Below are 19,767 nucleotides of genomic sequence, written 5' to 3'. Positions count from 1 at the left end.
ATAAAAATAGTTCCCAGATGTGATGGCAGGGCCATCCAGGCTGCACCCCAGGAAAACCCCTACTGCATAATTAATTAGGCTGGGGTCACATAATAGCTCAAGAATTCCCATTGACTCCTTTGATGGAAATGGCTCCCCACCCCATGCCCCCACCATGGAATTTTAGTCCCAGATGGGAAAATCCTGCCTACTGGCCTGCAGTGATGGAATGAATAGCAAACCTTTGTGAAGAAAAACCAAATGGACACCACTTCAGCTAGGAAAATCTTTCAAATTATTTATAATTTGTGGTACTTAGAGTTCAGGTTTTTTTTACTTTTAGTTTATCGAACACTTGTCAAAACAGTACATTGATGCTCTTAACCATTAAGTAAATTGTGCTTGGGCAAACTGAACCATGTTTCAGTGGGTATGATGAACAGCTCAAACTACCCATAATTTGATGGCAAAACTCATTCTGACCCACTATGTGAGAAACTAAATTACTGTATTGTACAGGAAGGAGTGTTCCTTTATCGGTTTGAGGTGAAATTCTGTTCAGAAAAAGCTCTATTAATGACGTATCAGATGCCAACCGCTGTCATGTGTATTGTTGTACAAATATCTTAAGTGGGAGGGAGTATTACTGAATTTACACTGATAAAGGTGAGAATAACCATGTACCAGGTACAATAAATGAGAGGGATAATATCTCCGTCTGCTAATGACTTCCAAACTCCTGTAGCTCCTTCCCATGCTATTTCTCCAACTTGTGAACACTGGAAAGCAGGGTACTTCTAGCATATTATAGACACCAAACTTAACGATAAGTTAAAGCTACAGTGATTTAAATGGAAATGCATGCTTACAAAATGTGCAGTCTATAGATCTGAATAGCAGTATCTATCAGAACATATTCATTTTAATTACTCAGTGTTCAGCAAGCTGTGGCCCAGGATATCAACAAAGGATGGTTTACTGCACCGAGGTCCACTCTGACCAAGACCATTATTCATACGATCTACCGTCAACATCAGTCAGTAACTGTCCAGATCCACCACCCCACAATATTAATGAATGTAATGTTCAACAGTGTCCATCATCAGCCAGCTGGAGAGTAGGAGCCTGGAGCAAGGTATGTTGTGTTTGCAAATTGCATTTTCTGTTCATTCATCCTAACTGATATTTATTCTCCATGTACACTGAAAGGAGAAAATTGATGCAAGAGGATTGAATTTTGAATGAATGTGATTTTTCTGCAGTTTTAGTGATAGTTAGGTGCCGTACAGACAATTCTCGACTTATGCCAAGTTAGCTGAATCAAGCCAGAGTGATAAGGTCAGGAGGTTTAGAGGGGATGTGGAGGAAAAACACTTCCACCCAGAGGGAGTCCGGGAACTCATTGCCTGAAAGGTAATGGAGGCAGAGATCTTTGTAACATTTAAGTATTTAGATGTGCACTTGCAATGCCAAGACATACAAAGCTATAGATCAAGTGCTGAAAGGGTTAGAATAGTTGGGCAATTTGTCTTTATTTGGCACAGACTGAATGGGTTGAAGGGCCTTTTACTGTGCTGCAGACCTCGATAACACTATGAAAGTAGAGATGCTACAATTGGCTCAGGATCTCTTGTCTACGGAGAGGAAAGTAAGTTTAAGATCAAATTCCTGACCACTACCCAGCAAAACCTGCATGGAAGTGCGGGTGTGTGGGTACTGGTTGATGACACATTCAGTGTCGTGCCCCTTTTGATCAGATTTTAACACCCGTTTTTAAGTCTAACGTGAATTTTGGGCCAATTTTCCACTCTTTTTTCAGGCAGGTTTGGCGATAGGAGTGGAAAATCTTGCAAGCTTTGTGTTTCACACTGATGCAATTACTTTCCCCCATCCCAACCTATGCCACCAATGATGTAATGGGAATCCTGGTGACTATTATACTACATTAACTTCCTATTGTCAGGCCTCTACACCCGAATCATCCCCATCCGAGCAAAACAGTCCATTCACATTGGTGTGAGGGCAGATTGGCATGAATCCCAAGGTGCGTGTCTGGCAGGCAGAACCCCCAGAAAAGCTTAGGTGAATGCATTGCTCAGGGGCAAAAGGCTTATGCCCAAGCGTTACCTTGGCACTGCCCAGGCAGTGCCTGTGGCCAGGAGTGGGAGAGGTGATGCCTGGTGAACATTTGTGCATGAGCAAGGTATTTAAAAATAGTACCTTGATCTTTCAAAAAACTATGTTGCTGTTGGAATGCTTGCCCCAACACCTTTTTCCCAGTCACTATTGCACTCTGCTAAATATGGGTAAAATTCCACTCACTGCCTCCATGTGAGGCAGCAGAAGTCAGATGACATCTGTTGGGCTTGGATTCCATAAGGAGTCGATATACTCAGGGAGGAAGGGAAGGGAAGAAAATAGGCACGAGCACAAGTAAAGTATTTAGATTAGAGCCAAATGAACAACGGAATCTGGTTTTACCACTTAATGTTGTTTATAATGATCAAAATTTGCTTTCCAAAATCTTAGCCCACTTTGTATATTGTTTTGCAATCATTCATGATTGTTCAGTTGTATCAATCCTCTTGATGACTGTCTCCCCTCACTAAAAAAAACAGTTGTGTTGTATCTGCAGGAATGTGAATGAATCCTGAAGTTTACTCGATGACCATACTTACTGGATCCTGAGAGTGACATAGTGACTATTGCTGAGCAACGTTGTCTCAATGCTCAGACTTGCGGTCTTCACAAGTGGGCATAAAAGGTTTCATGGCCAAGGTTTATTCCCTGGACACTGGAACAATGCCCATGTTTTCAAACAGAGTCGTCAGGATGACATGGTGGCACAGTGGTTAGCACTACTGCCTCAGAGCGCCAGGGACCCAGGTTCAATTCTGGCCTTGAGTGACTGTGTGGAGGTTGCACATTCTCCGCTTGTCTGCGTTAGTTTCCTCTGGATGCTCCGGTTTCCTCTGTCACTCCAAAGATGTGCAGGTTATGTTGATTGGCCATGCTAAATTGCCCCTTAGTGTCATGGGGATTAGCAGGCGAAATATGGGGATTGTGCCTGGGTGGGATTGTTGTTGGTGCAAGCTTGGTGGGCCAAATGGCCTCCTTCTGCACTGTAGGGATTCCATGTTTTCGATGTTGCCTCTTGTGTCTGACTGATAGCACCTTGGCTTTAACTGCTTATCTGAAAGCCTAGGAGCCCCTCAGTACTTCATTCAAGTGCCAGCTTACATTGTGCACTCTAGTCTTTGGAGGAGGCTTCAGGCTTCCACAACCTGCAAGTGACACCACAGAGCCTGATCAGTCACTAAGAGCAAACGCAGAAATTAAAGCAGTCAGACTTTTGTGATGTTTAAATACTGGCTAGTTTTGTTTTTTGGTTAATTGCTGGCTTTTCTTTTTGAATTTATTTAACGTTCACATTGACTTTGTCAGAGTAAAGGATGGCAGTGCTCAATGATAACATCTGTCCAATTAACCTCAGATTAAAAGGTCCGTAAGCAATTACACAACAATGAAGGAATTATCAGTTAATAATGCACTTCAGCACCAGCTGCATAATGAAGTGAATTAATACCAATGCTCTACATTTACATGCATTATAGTTAGCATAAATCACTTGTTTTTATTCCTCACTAAGATAGCTTTCCAATTATTTCAGTGCTCAGTGACCTGTGGTGTTGGGATAATGGAAAGAAATGTGCAATGCCTGACTGATGACAGTCAATTTAGTGAACTGTGCCTTTCGAACCAAAAGCCACAATTCCAGATTCCATGCTTCAACGATGTTTGTAAGTAGTTTGATTGCCACATGATTTTTTTTAAATTGTAGTAAACTTAATTGTATGTTTGATTTCATCATGAGCAATAATCAATTTGTGTCGTCCCATCAGGGAATTTAATTCCTCCTTTTATCTGTGTTGTGGTGAAAAATCTTCCAAGCAGTACCACCCAAAACCTCATTGTCTAAAAGATCACACAGCAGAAAAACGGTTGGTTTTTTTTTCCCCCGACTCTCTGCCAGAGGATTAACAAAGAAAGGATTCATACCTCCGCACCTCCCCGCCTTCCCCCAGTGAAGGGCCAACTTCCCCCAATTCAGTTCTTAAACAGAAAGTCAGTGTTCCCTCTTGGATGAGCTGATTTGATTCACAACATGTAGGTGGGCAGAGTGAAGTGCCAGGCAGTGACCACAGAAGGATGAGGTCATGAAACTCCAATCAGAGTGCTGCCAAGTTTCAGCCACTCAATACTGTTAACTCTGCAGCTGACAAAGCAAGGGAATTCCAAGCTCCACTGATTTTAGTTCACACGCTGTGATGCTCAGACAACTCTTTCTTTTAAAAAAAAAGACAGTTAAAATGCAACTCAAACATCCGCTTTTATTAAAAAAAATCAGAAGGTATTTTTAAGTGGAGGTGATTCACACAACAGGCAATCCCAGTGAAATGTGCCAGTTGCAGTGGCTGCTGGTCAGCAAATCGCGAATCAGTAGGCCTGATTTTCTGTGGGAAAATCACAGACCCCACGATTTGCCAAGAAACACTCCCTCCTAGCAAGACCCCGCGCCAAAAGGGACAATTTAAAAATCGGCGCTCGTTCCCGCTTTCCTTTACTGTTCGTTATTTTTACTAACATGTTGGGCTGTGTTTATCTCTTTTTGTTCTGACAAGTTGGAAATAATCATACTTCAGACACACAATGCTGGAGCTTCATCAAGAGTATCTCCTGCATCTCCCCATGTGGCTGGTATTCTGATAGACAAATATATTTTTACTTGGCACATGACTGCAATGCAGCAGTGAACCCAGAATATTTATTCACGAAGCAATTAGTTGCTTGCTCTTTAGGAATAATGGCTCGGAACTTCCAAGTAGTGGCAATCATCACTGGATTGCCGCTCCGCTCAAAACTTTCCCACTTTGAAGTTGCTCTGGATTTTCAGCCAGGTCTTTCAGACCCGGCTACACCGGAAATGTGAAATGCGACGATTACTCTGAGGGTTGTGTTGCAGCATTCTAGGGTGGGGAAAAGACAGGACATGCTCCCTACCAGGGTAGTCAGGTCCAGTTGGGTGGCTGGTCGGGAGGGCGGGTTGATAGCGTGATTGGAAGCGGCTGTCGGTGGTTGGGAAGCTAGTTGGGGGAATAGGGGGGTTGGGGTGTGGTTAATAGAGTTTGAAGAGGAAAATCCGAGCGTAAGGCGAGAGTCAGTGGATCGGAGGATAATCAGGACATCAGAGAGTGGTCAGTTCTGTAGTTACCTAGGAGTTAAACCAAGTTTATCTGTCTTGCATTTCCTGAGTAACTATTCAAGTCAGTAAATCATAGAATCCCTACAGTGCAGAAGAAGACCATTTGACCCATCAAGCCTGCATCACCCACAATCCCACCCATGCCTTATCCCCACAACGCTCGCTAATCCCCCTGATACTAAGGGGCAATTTAACATGGCCAATCCATCTAACCTGCATATCTTTGTCAGAACTGTCTGAAGTCTCAAACTCCGGTGGAAGGTCCTGGCAGAAGGGGGATTGCCCATTGGATGTTGAAAGGTCTTGAGCAATTCCCAGGGGGGTCAGCACATGAGGACTTGCATTGTGTGTGTGGCCTCTGATGATCTGGAAAAGTTGAGCCAATATGTCAGGCTGGATTATCACAGGGCTGACCCCCTGCACCCCAGTGTAAAGGGCAGGTAAGAAACTGCCTACGGTTTAGCTGGCTCACCCCACTTTAATTTTTTCAGGCAGTGGCCCTTTAGTTAGCATGAGGCATGATTTCCAACTAGCTGCAGGAGGATGTCTTGCCTCATAGAGCTGCTGGCCCATTGGAGGCAGGCAGCACCAGCATTAGCAGGTCCACACACTACACACCCATACATACACCTACCTCTACACTTATATTCACACAGACCAGTGGACACGTGCACGTACCACAGAAATCTATGGAGGCCAAGACACTAGAGGGAGATAGTTTTTTTTTGTGATTTTAATGGCATCAAAGGTTATGGGAAGAAAACAGGAATATGGCATTGAGATTGAGCATGAGCCATGATCATATTGAATGCCAGAGCAGGCTCGAAGGGTCCATTCCTACTTTCTATGTTTCATGCATAAACAAACAATCCAGTGCGTGTTTGTACACATTCATATTCTCACATGCATAATCTCACACACCCATGCGCGTATACTTGCTATCTCACATCACATACATCACGATGGGCACACCTACACTTGCACACAGGATCCATCCACATCCTCTCCCTTGCTCCCACACCTGAGCTGACCTAAACCTGCTGGACCGACCCCAACCAGGCCCTTGCCCACTCCCCCCACCACCCCCATCTCGGCCCTAACTAACCCTGCAACATGACTCAGCTGGGCTACTGCCCGCTGACCTGATCTGATTTCACTAACCCATTTCGACAGCCCCCGCTCCCCCACCCCAACCCAGCTGGATCCACATCCTGAACCCAATCCGACCCCCAAATCTCCTGATGTTTAACTTCCTATTATCTACCATGTCACCTCCAAACCCAACCTCCAATCCCTTCGGTGTCTGACAACCCCAGACCCACTGATGTCTAAGCCTCCACACCCCACCCCTCCCAATGTCCGCCTCACCTCCCTTATCGAAATCCTACCCACATATCTTAGACATTTATCCTATCCCTGGCTTTCTACTTCCAATGAGCTCTTTAAACCTCTCTCTTTCACAGCAGCTAATGCCATAAAAAGGGGGCTCTGTCCTCCTTCGATCTGATTCTTTTAGACCATGACACTGGGTCCCTGCATTGCCTGGATTTTATCCATCCGGAATCAGGAAGTTTGGGCATGATAGGCATGGATGGAATTTGTGTAGTTAAGTATATACGGAGTGGCAATCTGATGCTGATTGCCACTCCGAGGAAGTTGTATCTCGCGTAGTGCCTCTCTCTCCCTGACCCACTCTTCTCCCTTTCCCACTCTGTCAATATCTCCACTTTGTCGCTGCCTTTCAATGCACCCCCTTTGCCACTCTGCTTCTTGATCTCCACCTCTAGCACCATTATCCTTGATTCTATTGCAAACATTTCACATTCAAATCAACTTATTTTTCAAAGCAATTTACATGTGGCTAAGTAAAAAGCAATCTTTAACTGCAAATGTTTCTTTCTGATGCATACTTTCTTTCTACTGCATTTGAAATTTTCTTCAAGTGAATTCATCTAAACAGGAAACTCCATTCCACTGCAAGTAGAAAGCATGTTCAAGCTGAATGCATTCTTGGAATCCCTGGTTCATCAATTGAAGCATTCTGACCAATGGACCCATCACACAACTTGGGGGAGGGTTGGCACCACGGGCTCAGCAAGAGCTACCCCTCTTTACTGGCCAGAAACGTGCAGGGTGAGACCTGTCGAGCCATAAGTTCAATGTCAGCCTCTTCTACCACTCATTATAATGGAGCAGTGATGTGATGAGTCCTTTAATTGGCCATTACACACTTAATGACCTCAATTAAGCTATGGGTGGACAACCCACCTGACACCACCCCAGCCACTTATAAAATTGCAGTGGGTACTTTGTGGGTGGACTAGCAGTGATGGAGCGCAACCTACCTTACATATCCAAACACCTGCTTTTCTGCCCATAGGTGCCTCACGAAATTTAGCCATTATACAATATACGTATCTTGATTTTTGTTTTCTGCTTTTAAACTCTCCCCTCTTAATGCCTTCCAGCACATCTGAAAGTGCTTTACAATCAAATAAGTCCTTCTGAAGTACAGTCACTTTTGTAACTCAGGAAAGCATGGTTGCTAATTTGCAGACAGCACATGGTCACACACTTAGTAATTAGATAATGACCAGATAACCTGCTGTCAGAATTTTGATTGAGAGATAAATATTGGCCAGGACACCAGGGCAGTAGCCGTGCTGCTGAAGAAATCTAACTCGAAGGATGCATGGGCTTTGGTTAAGTGCCTGGTTTGAACGACCGCATTTCTGAAGGTGTAGTGCTCCCTGACAACTGCAAGGCTTGAACTCCCAGACTTCTAACTGAAGAGACATGAGTATTCTCACTGGGCTGAACCCAACATTGAACCTTATAGTTTAATATCCCATGGATGATATTATGCTACATATAATCTTTTGATGTTTTAAGGTGATGTTTCAACAAGTTGCAGTGATATCCAGAAGACAAAGCAAGTACACAAGGATGGAGAATACCTGCTCAAAATTGAAGGCAAAATGATAAAGGTATTGTGCTAACAAACAGCACACTGTTTACTCAGAATCATGAGTGTTACATCATTATGTTGATACTTTGGTTTGCAGATATATTGTGCAGGAATGCATTCTGATTATCCCAGGGAATATGTAACTTTATCCAGTGGGGAGGCAGACAACTATTCCGAAGTCTATGGATACAGGTAAGTAATTTATTGGCAGAATATTAAATAACCACCTTATTCATTAAGTTTTGCTCATGTAAGAATTACAGTTGCAGATATTTTTCCATTTAAAAAATAATAAACTTGTATTCATGTAGCCATCTCTCAAATATTCAGGATTCAACCTGCTCCGAAAATGCTTTGCAAACAATTCATAACTTTTTGAAGTGCTGTCATTTTTCTTTCAGAGATAAATGTGGCTATTTTCACACAGCAAGATCCCAAATGGAAATGAAATAAAATAACTTGCGTTTGTTGAGGGATCTATATCACACACAGCACATGTTTTTGTTTTCTTTTAATAATGCTATGATATCTTTTAGAATTATCCAGACAAGCATATTTGGCATCCATTTGAAAGATAGGCTTAGTATTAAATGCAGGTGTCAACTTAGAGCATATTCTGCAGACGCTGGAGTTTGAACCAAAAACCTTCTGATGTTAAAGGAGAGAGTGTTATCACTGATGGAATTTAAAAACCAATTGATTAAAAACAAGTTTTCTGTGGTATTTGTGGTAAGAAATGAGTTTTCTTTTTCTTTGATTTACGGTCGGTGAATATCATTTGCAGAACATTCTGCAAGGAGGATTAAATATTAATGTTTAAATATTAAATCTCATTCACATGAGATTTATTAACACTCAAAACCTGACTGATAGAACAATTATCAGTTCACTGTGTTTTGCTTCTACACCTGGGATAGAATGAAAACTTGCAGACAAGACATCAGCCACTTCCCCACAACGGCACCCAGGAGGCTTAGGCTTCCCTCCCACAGCGCATGCAGAATTCTGACCCAATAATATAAATATGCTGCTCCCCAGTTGGAAGCATTTTTTCCCACTGCCCATCTCCAGTGCACAGCAAAAGCATAATTTTGCAAGATTTGCTGTGGAGCTGCCTTCAAATGGGATGGATCCATTCAATGTTGACTCATTGGCAAATTTGAGTATTCAGAACGCCATCTCTTAGGCGGTCCCTCAGAGTTGAGGATGATTTACTTCCACACTAGAAGTGAGTTCTCAGAATCCAATGCGTGATCTACAGCCTGTGTCCCAGGTGAGACGGACGGTAGTTGGAGGAGCAGATGGATGGGGTGCTCAGGTTGCCAAGCACTCCTTTCACTGTTGACACTTGGCTTCAGTTTGCTCTTGGCAATGAAACTTAGTGTTCAGCTCCTTCCTACATTCTTGTCCTCCACTTTGGGTGACTTCAGCCAGGAATTCCCAGGTGTTGGTGGGAATGTTGCACTTTTTCAAGAAGGTTTTCAGGGTGTCCTTAAAGCTTGTCCTCTGCCCTCTTGGGGCTTGCTTGTCATGTCGACGCTCTGAGTAAAGCGCTTGTTTTAGGAGTCTCATGTTCAACGTGTGGAAAATGTGGCCTGCCCAATGGAGCTGATCATGCTGTGGCAGGTGCAGGTTGGTAGGGATTCTTTGTCTTACGCATGTTTAGTGTTGGGCCTATGCTGTCATAGCCTCAGTGAAGATGATGATGACAGCTTAGAACTCTGCTCCCAAGTGTGTGCTGACGCATGCATTGTCTGCATACTGTAGTTCATTGACAGAGGATAGGATGATCTTGAATCTGGTCTGCAGGCGGAGGAGGTTGAACAGATTCCTGTCTGTTCTGTAGTTTAGCACCACCCCAGCGGGGAGCTTGTTGACGGTGGGATGGAGCATTGTGGCAACAAAGATCAAGAAGAGAGTTCAGGTGATGACACAGCCTTGTATGACTCTGATGCAAACATGAATAAGGTCTGTGGTGGACCTTTTGATCACAATCACTGCTTGCATTGTCAACATGGAGCAGGCAGAGGATGTAGACAAACTTTTGGGGACAGCTGAAATGCAGACGGATGGTCCATAATCCCTCATGATTGACAGTGTTGAAGACCTTTGTGAGGTCAACCGTCATGTACAAATGTTGGTGCTGTTCCCTGCATTTCTCTTGTCGTTGCCACATGATGAAGATCACACCACGAGCTGGTGGTGGGCAGCATGCTATAGGATGGAGTTGAGGACACTTGAGTTGAAGTCAGTCTCTCTGTTAAAGAGGTCTTTGAAGTGCTACTTCCAGCAGGTGCTGACTGGCTCTCTGTTCTTAAAAAGCACCTCTTCCTTCTTGGCCAGTTGTGGGGAGGGGCTTTAAAGGCTTGGGCCATAGGTGGCCTTAACTACACTAAAGAAACTTTACATGTCACGGTTGCCAGCTAACCACTGGTTCTTCTGCATTTTCGCCACCCATCTGTTCTTCAGGTCACAGGATTTTTGCTGGACCTCAGCTTACAGCTGTGTGTAGAGCTTCTTTCTTGCTCTTGAGTTGGGTTGCTGTTTCATGTTCAGAATGGCCTTACAATTGCAGCTTATCAGTTCCTGGATCTTCTGGTTGTTCTCATCAAGCCAGTATTGGTGATTCCTGGTTGTGTGACCAAGTGTCTCCACACACACGTTGACTGTGGCGCTGTGGACACTCAGGATCACTGGGAGTCATCAGGTTGGCAGTAGTTGGGCGCTGGTTGAAAACTATAGAATCCCTACAATGCAGAAGGAGGCCATGTGACCAATCAAGTCCACACCGACAACAATCCCAACCAGGCCCTATCCCTGTAACCCCATGTATTTTCCTCCTGGTTCCCCTGACAGGGTCAATTTAGCATGGCCAATCCACCTAACGTGCTCATCTTTTGGAGTGCGGGAGGAAACTGGAACATCCGGAGGAACCCTACACAGACCTGGGAGAATGTGCAAACTCACATGGATTGTGACCCGAGGCTGGAATTGAACCCAAATCCCTGCTGCTGGAAGCAGCAGTGCTAACCACTGCCCCTGAGCCATCCAAAACTGTTCTCTTATCAGGGTCTTTGAGTGCCTTAGTGTTGATTTTTTCTGTGGCATTGTTTCTGTTGCTGTCACTGTTTTGGAGCTACATTGACGTTGATCACAGAGTGGATTAGCCGGTGGACTGTCCAGCAGTCATTGGTTCCTGTCATAATGCGGGTGCTGTGCACGACCTTGCAGTCCCTCACTTGGACGATAATGTAGTCAAGCAGGCCCAGTGTTTGGAGCAAGGGTGTTGCCATGAGGCACTGTACTTGGATCTCTGGTGGAACAAGACCTCGGTTATGATGAGGCTGTATTCTCGGCATTCCATCAGGAGGACGGTACCATTGATCTTGGATTTCACTACCTCCTCTCTGCTGAATACACCTCCCCAGAGTCCTGTGTCCTTTCCAACTCTAGTGTTGAAATCACCAAGGAGGATCAGCCTGTGGCCCAGTGGGACTTTGGCCACAGGTTGTTCGAGGCCAAAATGAAATTCCTCTTTAGGCTTATCTGTGGCATACATGCTGAAGACTGTCGCACACTGGTTCTGGGCTAGGGTGAGCTGAAGGATCATGAAGTGTTCATTTATCTCACAAGGGGTGCCTCTGAGATGGTCAAATAATTTGTTTTTAATGGCAAAGCCAAAGCCATGGAGATGATCATCTTCTGCTTTACCTTTCCAGAACTAGGTGTAAGCGCCACCTTTTTCTTTAAGTTGCTCTTCCTTGCCCACATGGTCTCACTCAGGGTGGCAGCGCCGTGACACCTGAGCTTCTGGGCAATAATAGTGTGCCATTCTGGTCTGTCACTTTTGTTCATGAGGGTCCTGGTGTTCCAGGTCCCAAACTTCATTTTAAGGAGTGGAAGATGCCTGTGCCTGAGTTCACTGGACTGCACTCCAACTCAGAAAGCTAAGCTCTGCAGGTTAATGAGGTCAGCAGTTGCAAGTGCACTAGTTTAAAACACATTTGAACAACATCTTGTTGCAATAGGAAAGCAGAGTTTGCCCTAAAGTTTCAGCATAAACAGCTGATGTTCCCGAGCCTCTTTGAGATGAACTTTGAAATCCTATGTAATTGTTTTCATCCACTGCTCCAAGCCTTAATGTGACCCCAGCCATTATGGGGGGGAAGAGCGTAACCCTGTCGGGAGGACAAGAAAATAAAGTTGGACAACAACAGCACAAAACACCTTTATAAAAGAAGGTGTTCATAGAAAATTAGCAGTTGGCTAAAGCACCTTTCGGAGCAATGTCTAGAGATGGGTAATGTAAATATTAAAAATTATTGCAGCTCAGAAGATGAGGAGAAGGATTTGTATAATAGACATTGATCAGAGCAATAGTACAAAAATAAGTATTGTTCTAACAGGAATTTCTAAATATTATTTTTGTTTAGGCTGCACAACCCTTATGAATGTCCTTATAATGGGAACAGGAAAAAAGACTGCGCTTGTAAAAACGATTATCTTGCAGCAGGGCATACTGTGTTTCAGAGAATACGCTTCGATATCAGCACAATGCAGATTATCAGTAAGTCCTTTCCTTATCTTGCTCAGGGCTGGATAATATTCTTCATTGCACAAATTAGGGGAAGTTATCAATTTAATCGCCGTAATTGTAAAAGGGTGTAATGGACAGTGATGAGTCACAAGAGTAACCAATATTGCATCTATTAATAACAAAAACAGAAAATGTTGGAAAAACCTCGGCAAGTCTCTCCAGAGCACCCGTGGAGCGAGAATAGAGCCAGTGTTTTGATTCAGGATGATCTTCGTCAGAGCTCCAGCTAATAAGTCAATGTACTTTGTTATTTTTGTTGCTGCTATTTTGCACAATGGATTTTTGGGTTGAGTTGATAGAGAGATGAAGTGATTATTGGTAATGACAAAAGATGGTGCATAAAGTAATGATTGCAGCAAATTTATGGAAGGAGATAGAAAAAACTTGGGCCTAAATTTTTGGTCCCAGGTTGCAAGCTCCACAAATCAGACCCATTAGCTCTGCAAACCAGATCCAGGAAAAAGTGCCCCAGGAGTTGGGAGATCCATTCCAGGCAGCAGATTTCTCTGGGAGTATGGTTGGGCAATGCTGGAATGAGTGCGGAGTCTGCCAGATGTAAAGGTGAGCTTGGCAGAAGGCCTGTCCTCATGCAACAGCTTTGGGGAGGCTCTCTCCCATTGTGAAAATCCAGCCCTTGCATCTTATTGTGCCTTTCACAACCTTAAAACTCACATCTAATAAGGTGCCTTTAGAAGTGTAGTTACTGTTATAAGAAACTGCAGCAGCCATTTTGGATAAAGCAATATTCTATAAGCAGCAGTAAGATAATGACCAGGTAATCCACTTTGGTGATTTGAAAAAATAATTGTCCATTTGCCTTGCTTCATCTCTCTCTAATTTCAAGGTCTTGCTGAAGAATTGTCTCTGACCAGATCATTCATCATTTACTTTTATCTGGCTCAATGCTCTTAATTTTGAACATCTCTTGGAGATATCCTTTTTACTCCCTCTGGATGCAGTTTTTCTTTCTAAATTCCTTTAGAATGTAAAGTGGGAAAAGAAGAGATATTTTAAAAGCTACCTAACATATTCAGGTGATGAATTTATTTCAAAAGCACGATTTTTAATGGAAACAAGACTGATTTCACTGCTGTGCCAACAAAACATATGTTGCCCATTCTTCCTGTCTTTCTTTCATTAGATCTGTAGGACCCTAACTTCTCATGGCAACCGGCTGTGCTTACCCACTATAGCTTATATAACCTTAGCCACAGCAGTCTGTTTAAACATTGCTGTACCACAACATTGAGCAAACAAGCAGTGAAGCAGACCCTGCAAATAATATGTTATTCATTTGTTACACTAGCTTTGCAAAATTAATAATGGTTTCAAGATGGCTTTGAATTTACACAGATGAGACATTCCAAGAGTTGTACTCTGCTGTAATTTTATACCAAAGCAGCTCATTCCCTTAGATAAAATCTATTTAATCAGGCTGTTTTGAAATAAATAAAGCAAAAGGCTGAAGTTCTGTCAATTTAACATTATTGGGGGAAACAAGTTTTCTATAATTTTGGACCTGATGATGCATCAGTCCTCCATTTTATTACCTGATGGTCATTTTCCCCTCCGAGTTTAATATTATTATTAACAAAAGACTCAAGGAAGAGGTTGTATGAACTTTTTCCATGTTGAGATTTTTTGGATGTGGAATACTCAGCAGAAAAAGTGGTGGTAAGCAGAATCCATAATACCTATAGTATACAAAACCCAAATGCTGGAAAATGTGATTAGAATGGACAGGTGTTTGATGACCAGTGTGGACACAATGGATCTCAGGACCTCTGTGCTTAAAGCTCTATGGCCATAATTTTACTGGCTCACCCCACCCATCGATGGGGAGGCCAAGGGCAATGGAGGTGCCCCTTGGGCAGTGCTATCCTGGCAATGCCCACTGGGCACTTTGGCACTGCCCATCGGGCAGTGGGACTTAGGAGGCAAGGCTTATAAGGGTGAGACCCATGGAGGCAGGCCAAAGAGGCAGAGCCTGAGGGGGGGGGGTGGCATGCTGCGCACTCCGCCTGTGATCGGATCGGGGGGAGGGACCTGCTGCCACTCCGCAGGTGAACAGGAACATGGGGAGGTGATGCCCACTCTGTATCGTGACTGTTGGTGGGGGAGGGGATATCAGTCGGTCTGGGCGGCGGCAGGGGCTGCATTTTGGGCAATGTGGGGCTTGCAATCGGCTGCAGGCCCCCCACCCCCAATTGCAGAGGGGGTGGGAGTTTGTTTAGGCTGTCTTCAGCAGCAGGGGCCTGACGGCTCGCTCTGTCTGTCCGACCTCGGCTATTGCTATTGGCTGTGTGCAGAATCAAAGGTCTGTGCATGTGCAATACCTCCCTCTGCAGGCTGGCTGGCGAATTAAGCTCAGCCCATTGCCTGCAGCAGCTTGAACTGGTTTTGCCCATTTTTCCATGCACTGAGTGCCCAAGATTGGGCGCGAAAACAAAAAAATATATCTGCAACTCTCCTATTTTCACACCAGTTGGACACTTAGAATCATTCTTGTAAAATTCCACCCAATGACTCTCTGACCTTGGAAAAGGGATAAACGTTTGAAAACGAAAAAAATGAATGAGATTTGGAAGAGAACAGGGAAGAAATTAAATGAATAGTTGCTTCCAAAAAAAAGCACAAATGCAAGGGCTTAATGATCTCTTCCCCACGAGATTGATGGGGAAATCACTGATCTCCCTGTGTACTTGTTGAATACAAGTTTTCCCGGTAGCAGGCAGTGACCTGCCCAGCTGGAGTAGAGAGGACTAATTGCATTATGATTCAGTGACACCAAATTTGGGATTTTAAAAGGCTGTAGATTGAGAAGTCTGTTGTGGATGAAGTATTCCAGATTAATGAGGTTTTGGTTGAGTTAGAGTAGGTGACAGTGTGACTTATTTTGATTTCAGTCTTGTGAGAGAAGAGCACCTATCATGAAAGAATAAATCCCACACTTTTTAGGATATCATGGCAGGCAACAGATCTTCCTATCCATAAAGTCACCACTACTGTTGAAGTAGAAATAGAAAACAAAATGCATATATTGTGGAATATGTTTCTGATATCTCAATTTTTCCAGTTACAGACTTGCATTTTGCTCAGACAGTTCATGGAAGGGCAGTGCCATTTGCGACAGCAGGAGATTGTTATAGTGCTGCCAAGTGTCCCCAGGTAAGGAATGATCTATTTGAATCAAATTTATATATCATCCCCCTCTCTCTCTCTCTCTTTCAGCCTTTCCACACTCTGATGGTGCATGGGTCAAACTTTTGTCTGTTTCAGTGGCTAATTATTCCTGGAACAAATGGCTAATCTGTCATTAGGGGCTTATAGTTTATCACATCGCGTCCAGCATAGCCATACACTCTCTTGTACACATGCACATATGCGCATATGTGCACACACGCACCCCACACAGACACTGAGAAGGTGCAAACTCCACACAGATGGATATCCAGGCCAGAATCAAATCCAGGTCCCTGGTGCTGTGAGGCAGCAGTGCTAACCATCATGCCATCTATATACAATCCACTTTTCCCATTTAAAAGTGCCCAATTGTAGTATTAAGTATACATTTAAAACCAAGAAAAATTGTCAGAAATTTACACAATGTGTTTTAATTCATCGTTTCGTCACAATCAAGAACTAGTCATATTTTTTGGATGGGAGGAGAGTGGTGGCCAATATTCAGGTGTGACGACGCACTTAGCAACTGCACCATATTTCAATTGATGCAAGAAGTAATCACACTAATTTTAACCCAGATTCTCCAGGCTGAAGCTGAAGAGTAAATGTTTGTAATAATTCATTTTAGTTATCAGATGAAGTGAAAGCTGAAGTTTGAAAAGCAAATATGTCCTTTTTATTCATTATATTTTTGCATAGTTAGATCTATACCGTTCCATGCAGAAATAAATCTTGTAACAAATTATTTTGGAACATAAAAGTAACTTCAGCAGTCAGTGCTGGAAGTAAATATATATAGGAAATAATGGGCTTAAGTATTTAGTGCTGATACACTCTTCATTGAAAGCATGTAACTGCTAAATACACCTTAATCTTTAACACAGGAATCCACTCCCAGATTTTACAGCTTACACTACATATTGGGGCTGCTCTCAGCAGGGTTGATGCACACGGATGCCACAGGCCACAAACCCTGATAATCCCATGGATGCACAAATAACAATACTGTTTACTTGATGAAACAGATAATAAAAGGAGGGTTGACAGAGTTGTTCTTTATCTTTGTAACAAGAATGGTAAGACACCGTTGGGGCCTCTAATGAATGACAGGGATTTTGAGATTGCCAGTTTACTGCCTACAGGGGATGACCTAATGGAATTTACAGGTTGATGTCAGGTCAGCAAGTAAACACCCTCCAGCAGAAAGTGTCACTTTTGTCTGTTAAATAGAGCTTCCAGAAATACTTACGGCCAGGTTTCCAAATGACTACACGTTGACCAGCAGTTTTTGTAGGAAAATATTATTTATTAAGTGTATTTAGCATATCTCTCCTTTTCTCTCTTAACTACTGACCAGTACTTATAGATTAAATGGTATCAGCTCAATTTGATGATATGGGAAAACGTAATGGCCAGATTTTATCACCCCGCCATGGTAATTGGAATGGGTGGGTGGTGGACAATGGAAAGGTCTGTTGACCTCGGGTGGGATTGTGCAGTTTCTGGACAATCCTGCCCGTAGTGTAGTAATTGGCAGTAATTTATATAAATTTGCTGATTGCAAATTCAACAGCAACAACTTGTATTGCACCTTTAATGTAATGAAACATCCCAAGGTACTTCACAGGAGCATTACTAAACATATCATTTGCTTATTTTGTGAATGTCCTGTGTTTTTTCCCCAAATGTGAAAGTAAGGTCACTTTGATTCTAAATGGGATAAAAACCCTTCGTTGTTAATACTATTAGATTTGACCCTGAGGATCTCAGCTGGAAACTGCTGAGAAAGTGGCTGTTTGAGTGTTTTCCCAGGCAGTCACAAATACCCTCACTTCTCATGTAGGTGCCTCTGAGAATGCCGTAATCTCTCAGTTGAATGCAGGGTTTGTTAAGGTACCAGTTATGGTGTTCTGAACATTTCTCATCACATCTTGTCACAGAAAATCATGCATCCAGTTTACACAAATAGCTCAGTGACCAAACATGTTCCCCAAGTTAAGGTCAACTAACATCTTTAGAGAGCAAAAAGTTAATGTAAAAATCTGTGTAAATTTGTAGATAATCCCTCCGTTTGGAGTGAAGCCAGTTTTATTTGGTACACCACTTTTTTCCAGATGCTACTTTTTGGCAGTTGGGTTTATCTAAGAGCAATTGACAAGATCAACAGCCCAACGTCATTCCATGGCAATGATCTGCAGCTTATGTTTTGTTACTTTCTACTCTGATTGTCGAAACAAAAGTATACCACGATCATGAGGACTGCGCAATTATTTCCACTGTTCTGTGTAACAATGAAGAAGCAACTTATCTTCCCCAATCATCTGGATTATCCTCTATGAAATAAAAAAAAATCTCTTTGACAGTCCAGTTCACCGAATTGAATTGAATGAGTTACCTATGAGTCCAGATCTGGGCTGTTTAAAAACAAGAATCTGATAAATCCATTTTACTGCCTTTGCAGATTGGGCAAGGACAAATGAGTTCTATCTGACTTCTTTACAGTCAGTCTGTGATCAAGTGATGTAGAGCTGATTTATTTTGTGTACAAATTTCTTCGTCACTGATTTAGGATTTTTATTTTGTGCATGTCCCACCCTCCTCCCCATGTAAAACTTTCTGATCTCTGTCATGTGCATTGTTAAGGCTGCTGTCTCACCACCACATCCATTGTTTGACTTGCTTTTTTTCATGGTGCTTAATTGCTAAGAGGCACATTCACATAATCCACAGCATGCTCAGTGTCCACCAGTGAAGAGCATTATTTATGCCTGCCCGCCCCCACATAAAGGTTTAACCCCAGTGTGAGACAAACTCTTTCAAATCCTGCTTACCTGCAGATAGCGGTTTCGATCATAATCAACAACATGCTGACTGAGCAGCAGATATGTGGAGCTCTCCTTAGATATACTTAGGCTGTCAGATCCCACACTTTCAAAGTAGAAATTTAGAGGGAACTGATGTGCCGGTAGTAAGGCTGATTCAAACAAGTTGGTAGCGTTAGCATCAGTAGTGAAGCTTCTGAGTCATTTGGTTTTGAACTGACCAAAATAAAGACATGAAGACTCTCTAGTTCTGATCACTTGGTTATAGATAGTGATCTTCCTTTGAAAATTAAAGGATGTGGATCACAATACTTGGCCACAAAATGAAAGTGTAGCAATTTCTGTTCCTCTTCTGCACGTGTAATCATTCTGCGATTTTTACCCATCCTTCGCTTGGTAACGTTGTGGTGTTCACACGTACAAAGGGCAAGAATCTCATCTCAGTGTATTTGGAAAAATTTTCATGCTCCCTTACCATATTATCCCCACTCACTGTATTTACAAACTTCACCCCTGTGGTGGCGTGGTGAGGGTGGGGTGAAGATGCTGCTGATGATGGGGGTGGGGAGGGGTACAAGGGATATGCCAGTGATGATGCAATGGGGGAGATGCCATTCAATGATGGCCGGGGGGGCGTAGAGGGGGAAGAGATGCCGGTGATGCGGTGGGAAATTGGGGAGATGCTGAAGATGATCGATTTGGGGGGTGGGGGGGGTGGTGCGAAGGGAGATGCTAGTGCTGATAGCAGTGGGAGAGGAGGGGGATGTGTGATGAAGGTAGATGTTGCCCGTGATTGTTTTGGCAGGGTAGAGCTCTGATACCTCCATGGTGGGTGGAGGGAATGTTATCAGATCCACCTTTAAAGATAGCGTGGCGATCTCTGTGGAGTCAGCTTTGCTGGTGTCTTTAGGCCCAACCACTCAGTGATGCATGAAACACATACCCTTGCCTTTTT

At 43.3% G+C, this 19,767-nt stretch overlaps 1 protein-coding gene across 1 annotated transcript in view; it reads left to right on the top strand.

The window, feature by feature from the left end:
* The window catches only part of LOC145344494 (A disintegrin and metalloproteinase with thrombospondin motifs 20), a 388,246-nt gene that overhangs the window by 360,944 nt on the left and 7,535 nt on the right, over positions 1–19,767 (top strand). Inside the window, exons 32-37 of the mRNA XM_080191669.1 lie at positions 914–1,114; positions 3,650–3,779; positions 8,135–8,229; positions 8,308–8,402; positions 12,644–12,777; positions 15,884–15,975. Of these exons, the coding sequence (XP_080047795.1) occupies positions 914–1,114; positions 3,650–3,779; positions 8,135–8,229; positions 8,308–8,402; positions 12,644–12,777; positions 15,884–15,975 (747 nt within the window). The remainder of the gene's footprint in view (positions 1–913; positions 1,115–3,649; positions 3,780–8,134; positions 8,230–8,307; positions 8,403–12,643; positions 12,778–15,883; positions 15,976–19,767) is intronic.

Source organism: Carcharhinus amblyrhynchos, chromosome 6 (genome assembly GCF_965287045.1).
Source record: "Carcharhinus amblyrhynchos chromosome 6, sCarAmb.v2.hapA, whole genome shotgun sequence".
Lineage (NCBI taxonomy): Eukaryota > Metazoa > Chordata > Chondrichthyes > Carcharhiniformes > Carcharhinidae > Carcharhinus > Carcharhinus amblyrhynchos.
Note: the sequence above shows the minus strand (reverse complement) of the source record. Positions and strands in the feature narration are given on the sequence as shown.